The sequence below is a fragment of the Orcinus orca genome, chromosome 9 (genome assembly GCF_937001465.1).
Source record: "Orcinus orca chromosome 9, mOrcOrc1.1, whole genome shotgun sequence".
Lineage (NCBI taxonomy): Eukaryota > Metazoa > Chordata > Mammalia > Artiodactyla > Delphinidae > Orcinus > Orcinus orca.
In genome coordinates, this window is record NC_064567.1 from 15,692,803 (window position 1) to 15,714,259 (window position 21,457).

General features: G+C 36.7%; 1 protein-coding gene across 2 annotated transcripts in view; it reads left to right on the plus strand.

Moving 5' to 3' along the window:
• Positions 1-21,457, plus strand: part of DGKI (diacylglycerol kinase iota) — a 448,623-nt gene that overhangs the window by 273,029 nt on the left and 154,137 nt on the right. For both annotated transcript variants that reach the window (XR_004484538.2, XM_033432383.2), the window contains exons 18-19: positions 559-632; positions 2,076-2,187. Coding sequence is in view for 1 of the 2 variants with exons in the window: in XM_033432383.2 (XP_033288274.2) it covers positions 559-632; positions 2,076-2,187 (186 nt within the window). In the remaining variant the exon portion in view is untranslated. The remainder of the gene's footprint in view (positions 1-558; positions 633-2,075; positions 2,188-21,457) is intronic.

Below are 21,457 nucleotides of genomic sequence, written 5' to 3' on the forward strand. Positions count from 1 at the left end.
ATACTAATTTATAACAGATACTTTTAAAAAAAGCATGCAGGGTATATTCCTTTTAAACAGCGTTCAAAATATTATGTCGAATATTTTCAAAATAAAAATTATCTCAAAGCAAATAAAATAAATGGTCACATTCACGACTGTTATTTGAATCAGATGACTTTGGTAGAGATTGCTACTGCCTCAACTTGAGGATTCATCCTTTTTATTCTTTGAAACGTTTATAAATTTTCTAATGTTGATACTACAAGCCAATTTATGCTATCCAGTAATAATCCAAGGTTAAGAGTGATGATCGTTCCTTTGATTGTGAGACCAGAGAAAAATCATTTTGGTCAAATGGCAGCTTTGTTTTTACATTCAATCAAAACAAATCCAAGCCCAGAACCCTGGGTCTGGGAAGGTTATAATCAGAATAAAGTTTCAATCATAGTAATGGGCATCCACTTCAGCAGAGACAGGGACAAGGGGAAGACCATGGTACGTGCTGTTGTCACCCTAGTTGTCTTTTAGACTTGAGCCTGCTTCAGAATCCTTGCTTTTTTGCTTTGATTGTTGCAGTGTGATGGAACAGATCTCACCCCAAAGATTCAGGAACTGAAGTTCCAGTGTATAGTATTTTTAAATATACCCAGGTAAGCTCTGTTCATATTGTTTCCTTGGTTTGATGTGAACTCCATTTGACTTAAGGTTTTCTGCTTTCATTATAGAAAATTTCCAGGTACAAACAATGAAAAACAGTTATTTTAATGGCTTATTAAGGGTTTTCGAGTCTGATAATTTTGTTCTCCTACTTGGTTTGTTTAGTGTTCTCTGTGGTACTTTTGTGTTTATGCGATACGGCACGCATGGTGTATACTTACCCACCCTTAAGAAGCCCAGGCAGCCCTCTGGACTGGAACATTTTACTGTAATTCTCAATTACTGACGCCTTCCATCCCCTCACCCCTCACCCAGGAATGATAGACTTGAACAAATCCCTGTTCTCAGTTTCCCAAAAGCTATTAGGCAACCATCCAGCCTGATTTCAGCATGGAATTCATTCAGAATAATTGCCAGATGATTACTTTGAAAAAATAGGATCAATTAGAGGAGCATTTTCTAGCCAGGATGTCAGCTCTCTGTGGTGCTATTATATACCTCAGGAGAAAGGGATATTTAAGATTAACTAGTCTCAAAATAAGCATGTATCTCAGTGACATCAAATTAGATTCTAGGCTCCGAAGCCAAGATTTTGAAAGGGGTTGGATCTATGACCCTTTGTTATTTGCAAACCAGACAACTCAGACACAAAAATCCATGAGCAAGTTCTGTTTAGACTGAATTTAGTTGAAATGAGAATTGTGAGTAAATCTATGGCTAGGAAAATATGTCTCCTGATTACTTTTGGCAGTGCTCAACGTAGCCCCTTGCATCCTGTTCCGGAAGTATTTTCATTTTAGTTGTCGAAGTAGAAGGCCTAGTAGATTCTCAGGAAACATTGTTTATTAGCAATAACAATGCTCTTCTCTTTTTCTTCTTGCTCCTCCCCCATCCCCCCTCTGGATTTTGCTTCCTCCACTTTTTAACTTCCTTGATTTCCCCTTCCCTTTCTAATCTCACATCTTTGTCTCATCCGTTTTTCACTCCTTCTGTCCGCTTCAGTTACCTTTCCTTCGTCCTGGGGTACTTACTGCCTTCTTTCTGTGTATATTATTGATGCTTACCCACCTCTGTTCCATTTCCCTTTCCTATTGGCATGTATATGTCTCCCTCCAAGACCAAGTTCTGAAACCACCTATTGATAACTCATGGTATGTGATAGAAAGTAAGCATTTGTGAATTACAGAGTGAGACATGTTGATAAATAATTAGGAGAAAGTTGGGCTCCACGGGATGCTTTTGTTGTAAAATTTTGCCCCATTTTCATAAATTGATACTTGGAGGTGATAAATTCATTTTCTTTTTTATTGGGAGGTGTGAACCAAGAGTAGAAAGATGTGTGAAATAAACATCGGGTCGAACTATAAATTAATCCCCAATGATAATCATGGGAAGACTGGAGCAAATTTCATTCTGTTTTTACTCTTCTCTTGCAGATATTGTGCTGGCACAATGCCTTGGGGGAACCCAGGAGATCACCATGACTTTGAACCTCAGCGTCATGACGATGGTTATATTGAAGTCATTGGATTCACCATGGCCTCTCTGGTGGGCAATGCATCTGTGTTTTTGAAGTGTAATGTGCTTTAGTCAGAGTTAGATTTTACTATTCATTTTATAGGACCTTGGTATAATGTTCTTTCCTGGCTTGTCAACTCACAAACTTTATGCAATGTAGAGTTGCCAGGGGAAGACAAAAACAAAAAGTAATTCTTCACGTCACTAAAAAAATTGATGCATATTTTTTGTTTAAACTTCAAAGATAAATGAATATTTTGTGTTAATTATCCTGATGAATTTTCTACCAGAATGAAGTGGAAAGTTTTCATGCTAATTAAAAAACATTATGCCACAGACATATCCTAGCATTGATGCAGAAACCTTGCCGTTTGATACTTTTCTGGTTTGCTGAGTACTTGAGTGCTTAGATAATAAGGAAAGTGGTCATTTGCATTCATCTCCATCTTGCCTGCTTAAGCATAAGATGGGCGTCTCCCTTATCACAAAATGCCCGAATATAGAAAAACATCATTGTTGTGACGTTAATGAATATTCAGTTGCACAGTATCGAGATCACCTTGCATTTTAATTTTGTTTGCTGGCATTGAAAAAGTAAACGTATAGTATAAGGTCAGTTTCAAGCAGGTTTTAGCCATGTGTTTCAACTTAGTATTGAATGAGGAGGAAACGAATTAAAAAGTTTGCTTATCATTGTATCCGGTGTAAATCAGGCCACACTATCAGTTTGTAAAGCAAATTAAAATAAAGCTTCTACTTGCACTTGGTTTGGGCCATACCTTACGCCTCAAGGCAAGAAGGTTGTATCTCTTGTCCTGAACAACCCAAAACAACTCTTTTTCACTCATCTTGTGGATTCCAAATGACTTTTCCTCCATCACCTTGAATTAGTGAGGTTTAACAGAATACCCTATTGTGATTATGGCAAGAATGTCCATCGCCTGAGATGGTGATGTTGCTTGTTACATGTGCCATGTCTACAATGAAATGGCCATTAGGTGTAAAAGATTGCTCTAGGACTGATCTAATTTCCAGAGTTGTAGCTCATGTAGAGCTCTTTCTCTCCAAAGGTCTTTATGCTAACTATAGGTAAAGACTCGGCCAAGAGAAAATAGGAATAAGTCCAGGTAGGGTATGTGCCAGGGAGAATTCTTGGAGGTTCCCAAGACAAACCTGGCCACATGTGTTTTACTCATTCATTTATTCACTAATCCAGTGACCGTGTATTGAAGGTTTACCGTGTGTGAGAGCTTCCTAGTCCTGGCTGTGTGGTAGAAGGCTGTCAGGGAATGTCTAAGAGAAGATGATCCCTTACCTAGGCTTGGGAGGGCAGGGAGAATATTAAGACACTTTCCCATTGCTCTCAAGATCAAAATCTAAATCTTTATCACAAAATTGAGTTTCTCTCTGATTCTCCATCCTTTTCCACTGCCCTCTTTGTTTTCTAGCTCGTTGCCTGTCAAGTCAAGTATCGCTTTGGACATCCCTTGCTTCTTTTGTACCACAGGGACACTGCATATGCTGCCTCTCTCTCAAATGTTCTTTACCCCTTCATCTTCTATAACTTCTCAGTCTGTATGTGTGTCAGGTTCTCTTTACAGTCGTTTTTTGGTTTGGGTTGTTTCTGCTTACAATTATATAATTAAAGTCTGAACAAGAAGGATATGGCAGAGTGAAACTGGATAATTAGAGGAGAATTTAATGGAGGGACTCTTTACAAATAGTGCACTAGGTTTATGAGAAGCAACAATGGATGGTGGTGTATTCCTGAGCTAAAGGTGCAAAGGCAGGGAAGCAGTCAGTTGTACCAGAAAGAGAACTATTTGGGAAAGACCACCTGTTAGGAGTAGTATTTGCTAAGTGAAAGCAGCCATCCTGTGCCAGCCTGGGAGGGAGAGGGTCAGGGACATCAATACAATTCTTGCCCTCCAGATCTTCTGCCATTGTCTCCCTCTGGAGAAGTCTAACAGAAGCCGGAGGACAAGGGAGCCATTAATACAGTCTAAATGGGTCAGTTTCACAGGACAAAAAGGAGCGCAGGGAAGGGGTGGAGTGCTGGGTGAGAGTGGCAGATGGTCGGTATCCATCACTCCAGTGTATCTCTGGTACACAGCAGCGAGCCTGATACCTGTAATTGTCAACGAGTAAATGTGACAGGATGAATGAATTTTGCCAGGAGAAGAAGAATGGACTTGGCACTCTGGAAAAAGGGAAATTTACATACACTTGGTAGTATTAGAGACCATAGTCCTCTGTGGAGACTACAGTTAGTCTTATGTAGCATAAAGGTAGGTGAAGTGAGAGTGATGTAGGTGACGCTGGAGAGGAAGACAGGGGTGACATCACAAAGTGCATTATAGAATTTATCTAGGAGTTTTGACTTTGAGGAATTAGTAAAGTGTGTTTTTGTTATTTAAAAAAATTTTATAACGTCTTTATTGGAGTATAATTGCTTTACAATGGTGTGTTAGTTTCTGCTGTATCAAAAAGTGAATCAGCTATACGTATACATATATCCCCATATCCCCTCCCTCTTGCATCTTCCTATCCCACCCCTCTAGGTGGTCACAAAGCACCGAGCTGATCTCCCTGTGCTATGTGCCTGCTTCCCACTAGCTATCTATTTTACATCTGGTAGTGTATATATGTCCATGCCACTCTCTCACTTTGTACCAGCTTACCCGTCCCCCTCCCCGTGTCCTCAAGTCCATTCTCTACATCTGCGTTTTTATTACTGTCCTGCCCCTGGGTTCATCAGAACCATATATTTTTTTACAGTCCATATATATGTGTTAGCATATGATATTTGTTTTTCTCTTTCTGACTGACTTCACTCATATGACTGACTCTAGGTCCATCCGTCTCACTACAAATAACTCAATTTCATTTTTTATGACTAATATTTCATTGTATATATGTGCCACATCTTCTTTATTCATCTGTCAATGGACACTTAGGTTGATTCCATGTCCTGGCTATTGTAAATAGTGCTGCAATGAACATTGTGGTACATGACCCTTTTTGAATTATGGTTTTCTCAGGGTATATGCCCAGTAGTGGGATTGCTGGATCATATAGTAGTTCGACTTTTAGTTTTTTAAGGAACCTCCATATTGTTCTCCATAGTGGCTGTATCAATTTACATCCCCACCAACAGTGCAAGAGGGTTCCCTTTTCTCCACACCCTCTCCATCATTTATTGTTTGTAGATTTTTTGATGATGGCCATTCGGACTGGTGTGAGGTGATACCTCATTGTAGTTTTGATTTGCATTTCTCTAATGATTAGTGATGCTGAGCATCTTTTCATGTGTCTGTTGGCCACCTGTATATCTTCTTTGCAGAAATGTCTGTTTAGATCATCTGCCTATTTTTGGATTGGATTGTTTGTTTTTTTGATATTGAGCTGCATAAACTGCTTGTATATTTTGGAGGTTAATCCTTTGTCAGTTGCTCCATTTGCAAATATTTTCTCCCATTCTGAGGGTTGTCTTTTCATCTTGTTTATGGTTTCCTTTGCGGTGCAAAAGCTTTGAAGTTTCATTAGGTCCCATTTGTTTATTTTTGTTTTTATTTACCTTTCTCTAGCAGGTGGGTCAAAAAGGATCTTGCTGTGATTTATGCCATAGAGTGTTCTGCCTATGTTTTTCTCTAAGAGTTTGATAGTGTCTGGCCTTACATTTAGGCCTTTAATCCATTTTGAGTTTATTCTTGTGTATGGTGTTAGGGAGTGTTCTAATTTCATTCTTTTACCTGTAGCTGTCCAGTTTTCCCAGCACCAGTTATTGAAGAGGCTGTCCTTTCACCATTGTATATTATTGCCTCCTTTATCAAAGATAAGGTGACCGTATGTGTGTGGGTTTATCTGTGGGCTTTCTATCCTGTTCCATTGATCTGTATTTCTGTTTTTGTGCCAGTACCATACTGTCTTGATTACTGTAGCTTTGTAGTATAGTCTGAAGTCCAGGAGCCTGATTCCTCCAGCTCATTTTTCTTTCTCAAGATTGCTTTGGCTATTTGGGGTCTTTTTTGTTTCCGTACAAATTGTGAAATTTTTTGTTGTAGTTCTGTGAAAAATGCCATTGGTAGTTTGATAGAGATTGCACTGAATCTGTAAATTGCTTTGGGTAGTATAGTCATTTTCACAATGTTGATTCTTCCAATCCAAGAACATGGTATATCTCTCCATCTATTTGTATCATCTTTAATTTCTTTCATCACTGTCTTACAGTTTTCTGCATACAGGTCTTTCATCTCCTTAGGTAGGTTTATTCCTAGATATTTTATTCTTTTTGTTGCAGTTGTAAACGGGAGTGTTTCCTTAATTTCTCTTTCTGATTTTTCATCATTAGTGTATAGAAATGCAAGAGATTTCTATGCATTACTTTTGTATCCTGCTACTTTACCAGATTCATTGATTAGCTCTAGTCGTTTTCTGGTAGCATCTTTAGGATTCTCTATGTATAGCATCATGTCATCTGCAAACAGTGACAGCTTTACTTCTTTTCCGAATTGGATTCCTTTTATTTCTTCTCTTATTGCTGTGGCTAAAACTTCCAGAACTGTATTGAATAGTAGTGGTGAGAGTGGGCAACCTTGTCTTGTTCCTGATCTTAGTGGAAATGGTTTCAGTTTTTCACCATTGAGAGTGATGTTAGCTGTGGGTTTGTCATATATGGCATTTTTAATGTTGAGGTAAGTTCCCTCTATGCCTACTTTCTGGAGGATTTTTATCATAAATGGGTGTTGAATTTTGTCAAAAGCCTTTTCTGCATCTGTTGAGATTATCATATGGTTTTTATTCTTCAATTTGTTAATATGGTGTATCACATTGATTGATTTGTGTACATTGAAGAATCCTTGCATTCCTGGAATAAACCCCACTTGATCATGGTGTATGATCCTTTTAATGTGCTGTTGGATTCTGTTTGCTAATATTTTGTTGAGGATTTTTGCATCTATGTTGATCCATGATATTGGCCTGTAGTTTTCTTTTTTTGTGACATCTTTGTCTGGTTTTGATATCGGGGTGATGGTGGCCTCGTAGAAAGAGTTCGGGAGTGTTCCTCCTTCTGCTGTATTTTGGAAGAGTTTGAGAAAGATAGGTGTTAGCTCTTCTCTAAATGTTTGATAGAATTCGCCTGTGAAGCCATCTGGTCCTGGGCTTTTATTTGTTGGAAGAATTTTAATCACAGTTTCAGTTTCAGTGCTTGTGATTGGTCTGTTTATAGTTTCTATTTCTTCCTGGTTCAGTCTCGGAAGGTTGTGCTTTTCTTAGAATTTGTCCATTTCTTCTAGGTTGTCCATTTTATTGGCATATAGTTGTGTGTAGTAATCTCTCATGATTCTTTGTATTTCAGCAGTCAGTTGTTACTTCTCCTTTTTCATTTCTAATGCTATTGAGTCTTTTCCCTTTTTTGCTTGATGAGTCTGGCTAATGGTTTATCACTTTTGTTTATCTTCTCAAAGAACCAGCTTTTAGTTTTATTGATCTCTGCTATCATTTCCTTCATTTCTTTTTCATTTATTTCTTATCTGATCTTTATGTTTTCTTTCTTTCTGCTAACTTTGGGTTTTTTTGTTCTTTCTCAAATTGCTTTAGGTTTAAGGTTGGGTTGTTTATTTGAGATTTTTCTTTTTTCTTGAGGTAAGATTGTATTGCTATAAACTTCCCTCTTAAAACTGCTTTTGCTGCATCCCGTAGGTTTTGGGTCATCATGTTTTCACTGCCATTTGTCTAGGTATTTTTTGATTTCCCCTTTGATTTCTTCAGTTATCTCTTGGTTATTTAGTAGTGTATTGTTTAGCCTCCATGTGTTTGTATTTTTTACAGATTTTTTCCTGTAATTGATATCTAGTCGTATAGTGTTGTGGCCAGAAAAGATACTTGATATGATTTCAATTTTCTTAAATTTACCAAGGCTTGATTTGTGACCCAAAATATGAACTATCCTGGAGAATGTTCCATGAGCACTTGAGAAGAAAGTGTATTCTGTTGATTTTGGATGGAATGTCCTCTAAATATCAATTACATCCATCTTGTTTAATGTGTCATTTATAGCTTGTGTTTCCTTATTTATTTTCTTTTTGGATGATTTGTCCATTGGTGAAAGTGGGGTGTTAAAGTCCCCTACTATTATTGTACTACTGTCCATTTCCCCCTTTATGGCTGTTAGCATTTGCCTTATGTATTAAGGTGCTCCTGTGTTGGGTGCATAAATATTTACAATTGCTATATCTTCTTCTTGGATTGATCCCTTGATCATTATGTAGTGTCCTTCTTTGTCTCTTGTAATAGTCTTTATTTTAAAGTCTATTCTGTCTGATATGATACTGGCTACTCCAGCTTTATTTGATTTCAATTTGCATGGAATATCTTTTTCCATCCCCTCACTTTCAGTCTGTACATATTCCTAGGTCTGAAGTGGGTCTTTTGTAGGCAGCATATATACAGGTCTTGTTTTTGTATCCATTCAGCCAGTCTGTGTCTTTTGGTGGGAGCATTTAATCCATTTACATTTAAGGTCATTATCAATACATATGTTCCTATTACCATTTTCTTAATTGTTTTGGGTTTGTTTGTTTTTTTAGTTCTTTTCCTTCTCTTGTGTTTCCTGCCTAGAGAAGTTCCTTTAGCATTTGTTGAAAAGCTGGTTTGGTGGTGATGAATTCTCTTAGCTTTTGCTTGTCTGTAAAGATTTTCATTTCTCCATCAAATCCGAATGAGATCCTTGCTGGGTACAGTAATCTTGATTGTAGCTTTTACCCTTTCATCACTTTCAATATGTCTGGCCACATCCTTCTGGCTTGCAGAGTTTCTCCTGGAAGAGCAGCTGTTAACCTTATGGGGATTCCCTTGTATGTTATTTGTTGGTTTTCCCTTGCTGCTTTTAATATTTTTTCTTTGTATTTAATTTTTGATAGTTTGATTAATATATGTCTTGGTGTGTTTCTCCTTTGAATTATCCTGTATGGGACTCTCTGTGCTTCCTGGACTTGATTGACTATTTCCTTTCCCATATTAGGGAAGTTTTCAACTATAATCTCTTAAAATATTTTCGCAGTCCCTTTATTTTTTTCTTCTTCTGGGACCCCTATAATTTGAATGTTTGTGCATTTAATGTTGTCCCACAGGTCTCTGAGACTGTCCTCAATTCTTTGCATTCTTTTTTCTTTATTCTGCTCTGTGTTAGTTATTTCCACTATTTTATCTTCCACGTCACTTATGCTTTCTTCTGTCTCAGTTATTCTGCTATTGATTCCTTCTAGAGAATTTTTAATTTCATTTATTGTGTTGATCATCATCATTGTTTGTTTGCTCCATAGTTCTTCTAGGTCCTTGTTAAATGTTTCTTGTATTTTCTCCATTGTATTTCCAAGATTTTGGATAATCTTTACTGTCATTACTTGGAATTCTTTTTCAGGTAGACTGACTATTTTCTCTTCATTTTTTTGGTCTGGTGGGTTTTTTTTTTTTTTTTTTTTTTTTTTTTTTGTGGTACGCGGGCCTCTCACTGTTGTGGCCTCTCCCGTTGCGGAGCACAGCCTCCGGACGCACAGGCTCAGCAGCCATGGGTCACGGACCCAGCTGCTCCACGGCATGTGGGATCTTCCCAGACCGGGGCACGAACCCGTGTCCCCTGCATCAGCAGGTGGATTCTCAACCACTGCGCCACCAGGGAAGCCCGGTCTGGTGGGTTTTTACCTTGCTCCTTCATCTGCTGTGTATTTCTATGTCTTCTCATTTTGCTTAACTTACTGTGTTTGGGGTCTCCTTTTCGCAGACTGCAGGTTTGTAGTTGCCGTTGTTTCTGGTGTCTGCCCCCAGTGGGTAAGGTTGGTTCAATGGGTTGTGTAGGCTTCCTGGTGGAGGGGACTGGTGCCTGTGTTATGATGGATGAGGCTGGATCTTGTCTTTCTGGTGGGCAGGACTGCGTCCGGTGGTGTGTTTTTCAGTGTCTGTGAACTTATTGTGATTTTAGGCAATCTCTCTGCTAATGGGTGTGGTTGTGTTCCTGTCTTGCTAGTTGTTTGGCATGGGGTGTCTAGCACTGGAGCTTGCTGGTCATTGAGTGGATCTGGGTCTTAGCATTGAGACCGAGATCTCTGGGAGCGCTCTTGCCAACTGATATTACAAGGGGCTGGGAGGTCTCTGGTGGACCAGTGTCCTGAACTCGGCTCTCCCACCTCAGAGGCTCAGGCCTGACACCTGGCTGGAGCACCAAGACCCTGTCAGCCACATGGCTGGGTCATCCTGGAGAAGATGGACTGAAGCCAGGAGAAAGCTAGAGGATGGGAGACCTGTCAGAAGGCTTGTTTGATGAAATCAGGCAAGGTTGGTGGCATTCTGTACCCAGGCTCTACTCGCAAAGGGGAAAGGGGTGCCTCAGGAAGCCGAGCACGTGCTTCCACCTAAAGTGTGTTTTAAGAATAAATACTTGTTATGGGAAAAGTTCAGTGTAAAAACAGGCAGTATATTGGACCCTAACGCACCATCCCTTAGCCTCTGTAATTATCAGTTCATGGACAATTTTATTTCTGTCACCAGCTATGATCTCCTCTGATATTATTTTGAAGTAAATCCCAGATATTATATCATTTTACCCATGAAATTTTCTGAATGTGTTTTTTAAAAGGTAAGATTTTCTTTTATGGATACAATCACAAAATGTTATCTCAAAAATTAAAATAATAGCTTCTGAATATCACTAAATACTCAGTATTCAAATTTTTAGTTGTCTTGCAGATGTCATTTGTTTTCTTATGCTCTGTTTGTTTTCATCAGGATTCAAATAAAATGCATTCACTGTGATTGGCTGGTATGACACTTAAGTCTCTGTAGGTTCCCACCCATCTGTCTGTCTCTCTCTGTCTCTCTCTGTCTCTCTGTCTCTCTCTCTCTCTCATTCTCTTTCCCTTCATTTATTTATTAAAGAAACCAGGCTATTTGTCCTGTACTGTGCTGATAACATCCCCAAAGTCTCAATGAAGTGTTCTTCTCTCTTCCCTGTTTCCGCTAAGTTGATATTTGGATATAGATTCATCAGACACATTTTTTCCCAGATCTCTTTTGTAAGTAGTGTTTTATTCTTCCAAGAGAGGATATGTAATGTCTCATTCTCTCTCTCTCTCTCTCTCTCTCTCTCTCTCTCTCTCTCTCTCTGGTTAACAGTCTTTGACGATCAATGTCTGCATCCAGGAATCATCAGTGGTTGCAAAATTGTGATATTCTACTTCTATCCTTCATTTATTAACTGGAATATGTCTCTAAAGAGAAATTTTTTTCTATTCCTACTGTTCTGTTACTTGGTTATACAGTTTGTTTCAGAGAAGCAGGATAAATGGTTCTTTTATATATACATTTTCAAAATAATAAGTTAGTTCACTAGCATCTTTTGATGGTGACTGTGGTTTGGAAGTGGCATCCAATTTTGGGAACTACTCCCATGAAGAGTTTGCGTCTGTATACCCTCCCCTTGAATCTAGGTGGGCTTACAAATACTTGGCAAATAGAGTACAGTGGAATTGATGCTGTGTAACTTTTGAGACTGTATCATTAAATGCCATGCAGCATATGGAAAATATCGGCAATATTGATGGTCTCTAATTAACAGGAGTTTTGTAAATTCAAGGTAATACTTATTTAAAATGTCTCACTGCTCTCATTCATTCAATGTCAGTCATGAATATTTATTGAATAGTTGTTGAATCCACAAATACTTATTGAATCCATAAATGACACTCTGCTAGGTAAAATGGTTACAAAATGAACCAGTAGAAAAGCTGTGTCCTCAGGATGCCCACAGTTCATGTTGTGGGGAGAGATGAAGAAAGAAATGAGCAATAACAGTCTGACACAAATTCTAGGAGAAAGGCATGTGTGACGATGGAAAGGAGAACCGTATTTACAAACTGGGGAGATCAGCGAAAATTTCACAGAGGAGGCAGGAGTCTCTATGGGTGAGATGGCCAAGTGGCTGCTCCCCTAGAGGGATCAGCCTAAGAGGGCCTGGAAACCAGGAGAACTACTAGTGGTGGCTCAGAGTGATGATACAAATGGTGAATAAAGGGCAGAAAGGGTTGGGTTTTTATAATTTGTTGTTTTAACTGTTATGGGGAGGTTGCAGCAGATGGCATGAGACAGGATCAGATTTGTTGCTCAGAAAAGTTATTTGGATGTCAGTGTGAAAGGTGACCAGAATCTTAACTTCTGGAGACAGACGGGCAAATCAGGACATTGGTACCAAAGTCCAGGTGAAGAGATGAGGAGATCCGAAAGCCTGAAGAAAGACAGTGCTGATGAAGATAGAAGGGGTTGGTGAATTCAAGAGTTATTGATACGGACTTATTGTGAAGGGTGAGAAAGGAGTATCAGTGAATGCTGGGTGGCCAGCATAGGCAAAGGGTGAATATATTATATATGATAGAAAATATAAAAGAAAGGTAATAGTGTCAAAAAATGAACTCTGTTTTATATAAGTTAAAATTGAAACCCCTGTGAGACATCTAAGAAGATATAGAAATGTGCAGTTTGAAATATATGTTTAGAGCTCAGGAGATCCCTCTAGGTCAGGAGAGAATATTTAGGGGGGTCTATCAAATCCTTTTCTCTCCCATCCCATCATTAGTAGGAAAAGGAGGAAAATAATAGATGGGAGTTGGTGTAGAGAAAATGGAATAGTAAAATTATTAAATGTAGATAATACTGCACAATTTTGAACATCCATGTTCTTTAAATAATATTGCTTCATATTCATACACATCTTACCTTCCTATTCATATAGCAGACACTATTGTATTTTTTTTTACTCAATAATGAAAGCACTTTATTTTCAGTCCTTAAATTTCACATGCCTTGAAACTATTATGTTTCTAAGAAGGTAAATTATTTGAAAACTCACACATCTGTGTAAGATGATTATATAAACAGAAAAGTGTAGTTATTTGGGTAAAAGTGTATGTATTTTTGTGTATTTAAAATATTCAGAGTGGTGCTTTAAGAGAGAGTTGAAATAGAATTACTAGAATGGGAGAAAATATTGTTTCTTTTAGACTTTATCTTGTAATTGCACATTTCAAAGCAGAAGTATTCAATTCATTTTACTGGTTGAAATGCATTCCTATTAATTAAGATGATTCTTCATTGGGTGCTTGGTAACCTGATTAGCTTTTTGGATTCTACACAGACCATAATCAGACCCTATAAGCTGTATTTACTTCTGCCACAATTTTCTGCCATTACAGTTGTAAAGGGCCTTTCATGTTGAGTCTGTTTCTAAGTAATCTAAAACTTTTCAAGACAGTTGAAAGCATTATTCAGATGGAGGAATTGGGAGCCTAATTTGCTATGTGGTATGTAATCCAAAGATTTCAGTCTCCTGAACTTTAAGGAAAGCATAGCCCACTTTCTTTTTGTTAATTGAAATTAAAATATGTAGGCTGTTTGATATTTATGAATTAGAAAAGCAAAAGGTTATTCAGTGAGAAAAGTTACATAGAGAAACTCCCAGGGTTGAAGTTGTACACATACCAGATAATCTTTTTTTTTTTTTAGAAAAAAGTAATATTAAATGTTTATTTTGATAACATATGTAAGTATAAGAACTAAAACTATCACTCAGAATCACATGATCCATAACTAACTATATTTATATATTTTGATGTGTTCCCTTTCAATTGCTTTATTTCCATGTTTTTAAATATATAGGGAATCATATTATAAGTAAATCCTACTCTTTCATTGTGTAACTATGTCTCAATTTATATAATAATTATTCCTTTACGAAAAGCTTCCTTTACGGAACTTTTAGGTTTCTCGATGTTTGGTGGTATAAAACACTCCTGTAATTAACATAATGTTTATAAACCACAGTTAACATTTCAAATTATTTTCTTATGTCAAATCCCCAGGAGAGAAATGACTGATTCAATGGCATAAACATTTTAAAGCCTCTTAATAAAAATTATAAAACTGCTTTCTGGAAATTTTGTACTGTTTACTTGCCCAACAGCAATGTCTAAGAATACCTGATGGGAAGTGTTAGGAATTTAATGCCCTACAGGTTCTGAAAATGTGTTCATGGATAGAAACAAAAAGCTATTATAATATTACACTTGATGAAACAGAATGAGAGGATAAAATTACATCCCTAGAAAGAAAGAAATTATGTTTTATACAGTCAATTATGTTCAACAAAAAAGAGAGTAAGACATGTTGTTTACCTTTATTGTTACCTTTTATGTCTTTGGTTTTTTAAAAAATGTCTGTATTTTTTGCATATTTTGATGGGCTGTTTATCTTTTATTGTTGAATTGCAGGTACTGTTTATATATTCTGAATACAAGTCTTTTGACAGATATATTTAGTGCAAATATGTTCTCAGTTTATTTTTATCTTTTTTTTTTAATGTTTCTTTTGATCGGCAGAAGTTTAAATATTCTTATGAACTCCAGTTTTAGGAGGTAGGCATATTTCATGCTAGAGCTTTTTGTGTCCTTAAATCATTGCTTACTCCAGGAAAGGTTGGGAAGATATTCTCCTTTGTCTTCTTGAAGATTTATAGTGTTAGCTTTTATGTATAAGTATGTGATTCAGCTCAAATTCTTGTGTATTCTGCAAAGTAGCTTCAAGGTTCATTTTTAAAAATACGATTATCCAAAACTTTGCAAGTTTCTTAATAACATCATGAGAGGTGAAATAAAAGAATCTTATTCATGATTTTTTAAAATCCATTTATCCAGTTTTTTTCCAGCACTATTTTTTGAGTAGACTTTCCTTTTCTATAGGATTGTCTTGGTGCCTTTGCCTCTTGATTGTATGTGGGTCTTTTTCTGAACTCTATTGTTTCATTGATTTGTTTATCCTTAATCCACTTCCACACTGTTTTGATTGCTATAGATTTATTGTAAGTCTTCAATCTGGTAATATGAATCATTTCACTTTGCTTTTCTAAGGGTGTTAGGGTTATTCTACATCTTTTGAATTTGTGTATAGATTTTAGAATTAGTTTGTGTCTACATAAAACTGTTTGGATTTTAATTGGGACTGCATTGAATCTATAGGTAAATTTAGGGAGAATTGGCATATTAACATTATTGAATGTTCCAATCTATAAGCATGATATATTTATCCATTTATTTAGGTGTCTTTAATTTCTCTTAGCAGTCTTTTATAGTTTCAGCACAGTTTTCAGGTCCTTGCATACCTTTTGTTAAATTCATTCCTAAGTATTTTAAATAGTATGATTTTAAATTTCACATGTAATTATTATTGCTAATATATAGAAATAACTGATGTCTATGTGTACACACATGTGTAGATATTTATTTATTGACTTTGTCTTGCAGGTTTGCTAAATTCACTCATTAGTTCTAGTAGTTTTTGATATATACCTTAGGTTTTTTTGTTTTTCTGGGGTTTTTTTTTTTGCGGTACGCGGGCCTCTCACCGCTGTGGCCTCTCCCGCTGTGGAGCACAGGCTCTGGACGCTCAGGCTCAGCGGCCATGGCTCACAGGCCCAGCCGCTCCACGGCATGTGGGACCTTCCCGGACCGGGGCACGAACCCGTGTCCCCTGCATCGGCAGGCAGACCCTCAACTACTGCACCACCAGGGAAGCCCCCTTAGGTTTTTTTGTATACATAATTGTGTGGTCTGTGAATAGGACAGTTTTATTTCCTTACACACCTTTTATTTTTCTTGCCTTATTGAACGAGCTGACAATATGTTGAATAACTGTGGTAAGAATGAACATGCTTGCCTTCTTCCCGATTATAGGAGGAAGCATTCCATATTTCCTCATGAGGTATGCTGTTTGGTTGTTGTTGTTTTTATAAAAGCCCTTTATGTAATTAAGTAATTATGATTCTCTGTCAGTTTTCTGAGAGTTTTTTTAAGTCACAAATGAGTGATGTATTTAATCAAATACTTTTTTTTTTAATATATGAAAGTGACCTGATTTTCTCCTTTATTTTCTTTATATCATAAATTCCATTGATTTTTTTAAAAAATTACTCAGTTTGCATTTCTAAGTTAAGCCTCACTTGATGTACTATCATTTTTTATATGCTGGATTCAATTTACTAATATTTTGTTAAGCATTTTTGTGACTGATTATGAAAGATATTGGTCTATAAATTTATTTTCTTGAAATATCCTTTATGGGTTTTGATATCAAGGTTATGCTGGCCCCGTAAATTGAGATAGGGATTGTCTGCTTTCTGAAAGAATTTCTATAAGATTGGTATTATTTTTTTCCTTAAGTATTTCATAGAATTTCCTAAAGAACTGTCTGGGCTTGAGATTTATTTGAGGCAAGAATAGATATAGAATTATTCACATTTTCTATTTCTTCTTCAGTCAGTTTTACTGAGTTGAATTTTTCAAGGAATTTGTCCACTTCATTGAAATTGTTAAGTCTATTGGCCTAAAGTTGTTCACAGTGTTCTCTTATTATTTTTTTAATGTCTGTAAAATCCCCTCCTTTATTCTTGATACAAGTAATTTGTTACAGACCTTTTTCTCTTATAATTTCATTTTTTCTCCCCTACTTTGTGCTATTTTTTTCATGTATTACACTCTGACATAACATATAAACCCTGCATTTCAGTATTGATATTTTTGCTTTAAGCAGTCAGTTGTTTTTTGAAGAAATTAAGAGGTGAAAGAACAGTTCATAGTCTTTTATGTATACCCACATATTCACCATTTCCAGCTTTCTTCATTTCTTTCTATTGATCAAAGATTTCATCTGGTGTCATTTTGCTCGAGTTTGAAAGATTTCCTTTAGCATTTCTTATAGTACAGTTCTCTTGGCAGTAAATAATTTCAAATTTACTTTTTCGGAAATGTCTTTATTTTATCCTCATTTTTTTGAACTATATTTTTATGAATATAGAATACTGGATTGACTGGTTTGTTTGTTGGCTTCTTCCAGCACTTTAAATATGTTGTTTCATTTTCTTCAGGCCTCCATGTTTTAAGGATGAACAGTCAGGTACCATTTGTATCATTATTCCCCTCTTTATGTCTTTTTTTCTCTGTTTTTGAGGCTTTTTTCTTTTAGTTTTAAGCCTCTATGTGTTTGTTTTACTTTTCTGTCACTGCTGTAAACAAATTACCATGAGCAGTGGTTTAAGACCGCACAAATGTAATATCATACAGTTTGGGAGATCAGAAGTCTAAGATGGATGGTTGGGCTGTGTTTCTTCCAGAGACTCTGGGGAAGAACCCACTTCCTTGTCTTTTTCAGCTTGTTGAGGTGGCCTACTTTTCCTGGCTTATGGCCCCGCCTCACTCTGACCTCTGCTTCTATACTCACCTCTTGTTCTCTGACTCTCCTACCTCCCTTCTTCCCTTATAAGGACCTTTGTGATGACATCAGGGCCCCCTCCCACAGATAATCCAAAATAGTCTCCTGTGTCAACATCCTTAATGTAATCATACCAGAAAGGGCTCTTTTGCCTTGTACGGTTTTCATAGTTTCTGGGCATTAGAATGTGGGCATAGTTTTTCTGGTTGTTGTAGTGGGCATTATTCTAACTTCCACATGGTTTTCTTTGTATTTATCCTGTTTTAGATTCATTGATCTTTTTGGAACTGAAGGTTGACCTTTTTTTTTTCCCTACAAATTTGGAATATTTTCATCCGTGTATTTTCTGCTCCATCCTTTTCTGCTCCTTCTGGCATTCAATTATGTGTACTTTAGATTGCTTGCTATTGCCTTATGGGTCTTGGGGAAAAAAATAAAATGTTTTAGTCTTTGTTTTACAGATTATGTAATTTGTATTGCTCTGTTTTCATGTTCACTGACCCCTTTTTGCAGTGTCCAGTTTGCTCTCAAGTCCATTCAGTGATCATTTCAAAAAATTTTTCTTCCTCATGGATCACATTTTCTTGCTTCTTTTCATGTCTAATACAATTGATTATATGCTGGGTAGATGATATATTGTATGGAGTCTGGCTTTTCTTTTATTGTGACCTAGTTGATACTGTTCCAGCATTATATTCTGTTCAGTTCCCTTCTTGCTTCACAAAATCCAAAAACAAGTCTAGTATAAGGGATGGATGCTACTAGCCTAGTGTAAAAAAAAAACAATCATCAATAAGATGTGTTTCTTCCCAGGTTTATACAAATTTATTTGATCTCAGGATATGTTGTTGATTATATGACTACACTATATTAGCTCTGTCATGATATTACAGATTTCAGAGGATTGATTGTTTATGGAAATAGCTTGAAAGCATGAAGATGATTTTTTTCCATCGTGCACCACTGAATTCCAGGCTAGATCTCACTGTTGGCAGAAAAGCTGAACAGACCCCTTTTGTGGCTTTTTTGCCTCCCATGAACTCACCTTAATAGTGAATCTACCTCTGTTGAACAAAAATGGAAAAAGACATCAGTATACAATAAACCCCAGTGAGAAGGAGTACTTAGGTTTCTTCATTATAAGAATCTTCACTTTTTCAAAAAATGTTCTTATTCATAGTATTTAATAATTGCTGGATTAATTTTAATGAGCAGAAGGAAAGTTTTTCAAATAAAGCCTTTCCTTTTTACTGTCCTCTGCTTTATTGTAGATACTGACTGTGCATTAGCATACAGCTAATATTGTCAAAGTTAGATGGCATGTGGTAGAATTTGAGAACATGAAATTACAGGTACAACCTAGAATCCTAAAATGCTAGTGCTAAAACAGACCATAGCAGCCTACCAAAACCTCATCACTTAACATATAAAGAAACTGAATCTATGGAATTATGTTTGCCATAAATGTTACTCATATGAACAATAATTAAGTAAATAGTAATACTATTGCTGGTGGTATTTAGACTGCTTACAGCATGTATTACAGTAGGATTTTAAAATACACCCATGTCCAGAAATGTTAATATTTGATAAAATGGAAAAAAGCAATAAAACTTAATGGCATTGCTTTGTGGCAATAAAACCGCTTGTAAAAACTTGTATAGAAAAATATGCCTTGAATGATGGTGCCGCTGCAAATTTCTTAAGTAAAATTTTTCATTTGGGGGACTAGGGTAGGGTGTCAGAGAGGGAAAATATCCCATGTGAGATAGTTCAATTGAGGGAATTTAGTACAGGGGACTAGTTACAGGATGTTAGAAGAACCGAAAAGAGGTAACCCATAGATAGCAATCCATGGATTAGCAACTGCAGAAATTCTCTGCCACCTCCAGGATTGGTGGGACAAAGGGAAAAGACAGTGTTATCAGCATTCAGGAGCCAGGGCCATTCAGCAGTGGTGGGACCTTGGACAAGTGGCCATTGATGGGCTGTGCAGTGAGGGTCATCGGGCAGGAGCTGGGACTCCAGAGAAGGGAATCAGACCACAAGAGTTGAGGTCATTGCTGGGGCTGCCTGTCTGTGCTGGGACCGTAGAGACAGGGTGGCCTGGGAAGAGTGCTTGCCAGTGGGAAATGGAAACAGAGGAGAAACAGCCACTGCCAGAGACACTGCTTGAAAAAAGAGAGCTAAGGAGAAATATATACTTGCGCTCTCCTCTCTTTCTACTGGCTAATTTTTATATTAATATTTATGTTTCTTGCTCCTAGTCCTTTAATACATCTGGGCTTAATATTTGTGTATGATGTGAGGTAGAATACTGATTTTATTTTTCTCCATTTTATTTTATTTATTTATTTTTTTGTGGTACGCAGGCCTCTCACTGTTGCGGCCTCTCTCGTTGCGGAGCACAGGCTCCGGACGCGCAGGCTCAGCGGCCATGGCTCACGGGCCCAGCCGCTCCGCGGCATGTGGGATCTTCCCGGACCGGGGCACGAACCCACATCCCCTGCATCGGCAGGCGGACTCCCAACCACTGTGCCACCAGGGAAGCCCCCTATGTCTTTTCTTATGCAAACACCTTTATTTGAATTGTATCTTTGAATATTACATGACTCAATATTCAATAAGGATAATCTATTGTTATGTTTTCAAAATATTCTCAGCCATTTGTGAACCTTTATTCTTTGAAATTAATTATAGAATCAGTTTGACAAGATTCTTCAAAATAGTATTTCTCATATTCACTTGGAATTACATTGAATTTATGTATTAATTTGGAGGAAATTCATATCATTAGAGTATTAAATTGTCCCATCCATGGCTATGGCGTGGTTCTCCATTTCTTTAAGGTTTATGTCTCCAGTAGTTTAAAACTTTTCTGCATAAAAGTTTTATTGCTTTATTTTTGTTGATATTATAGATGACATCCTATTTTTTATTATATTTTTACTTAGTTATTGCTAGAGATGGGGAGCACTTCATTTTTTTATGTTGATAGTGTACCTTTCTTACAAGGTTTAATTTTTGGCCTGTGAATTTTCTTGGACTTTTGATGTATGGGATGATATTAGTGGAAATATTACAAGGTTTGCTTTCTTTCTTCCATGGCTTTTTCCTCCAGTTTTATTTCCTTGACTTATTATGTTGGTCAAGACCTCCAATACTATGTTGAAAACTTTTGTTACTAGTGGATCATCTTGTCCCTTGAAAGGAATGCTTTGAATTTTCTTTATTCCAAATAATGTTTTCCCTAAGGATTTTGATAGATGACCTTTATCAGATAAATAAATTGTGTTCGATTCCTAGTTTTCTAACAATTGACCCTAAAAGGCACTGAACTTTATTATTTTTTCTGCATCTTTTGGGATGATAATGTGGTTTATCTCACTTAAACCACAGTATGGTGAAATTATAATAATGTGTTTTTTATTTTATTTTTATTGAGGTATAGTTAATTTACAATGTTGTGTTAGTTTCAAGTGTACAGCAGAGTGTTTCAGTTATACATATATATGTATACAAATATATTCTTTTTCAGATTCTTTTCCATTTTAGGTTATTACAAGATAATGAGTATAGTTCATTGTGCTATACAGTAGGTCCTTGTTGTTTACCTGTTTTATATATAGTTTGAGTAGTAATCTCAAACTCCTAATTTATCACCCCTCCCCGGCCCCCCACCTCCGCTATCCCTTTGGTAACCGTAGGTTTGTTTTCTGTGTCTGTGAGTCTATTTCTGTTTTGTAAATAAGTTCGTTTTGTACCATTTTTTTAAGATGCCACAAGTAAGTGCTATCATATGATATTTGTCTTTCTCTGACATTTCACTTAATATGATAACCTGTAGGTCCATCCATGTTGTTGCAAATGGAATTATTTCATTCTTTGTTATTTTCTGATGTTGAAGTATTCTTAATTCTTGCAAACCCGTAATGGATCACAATTTAGTTTTTACGTAACAGACCAGTAAAAGCAATTAGCTATTTTTTTT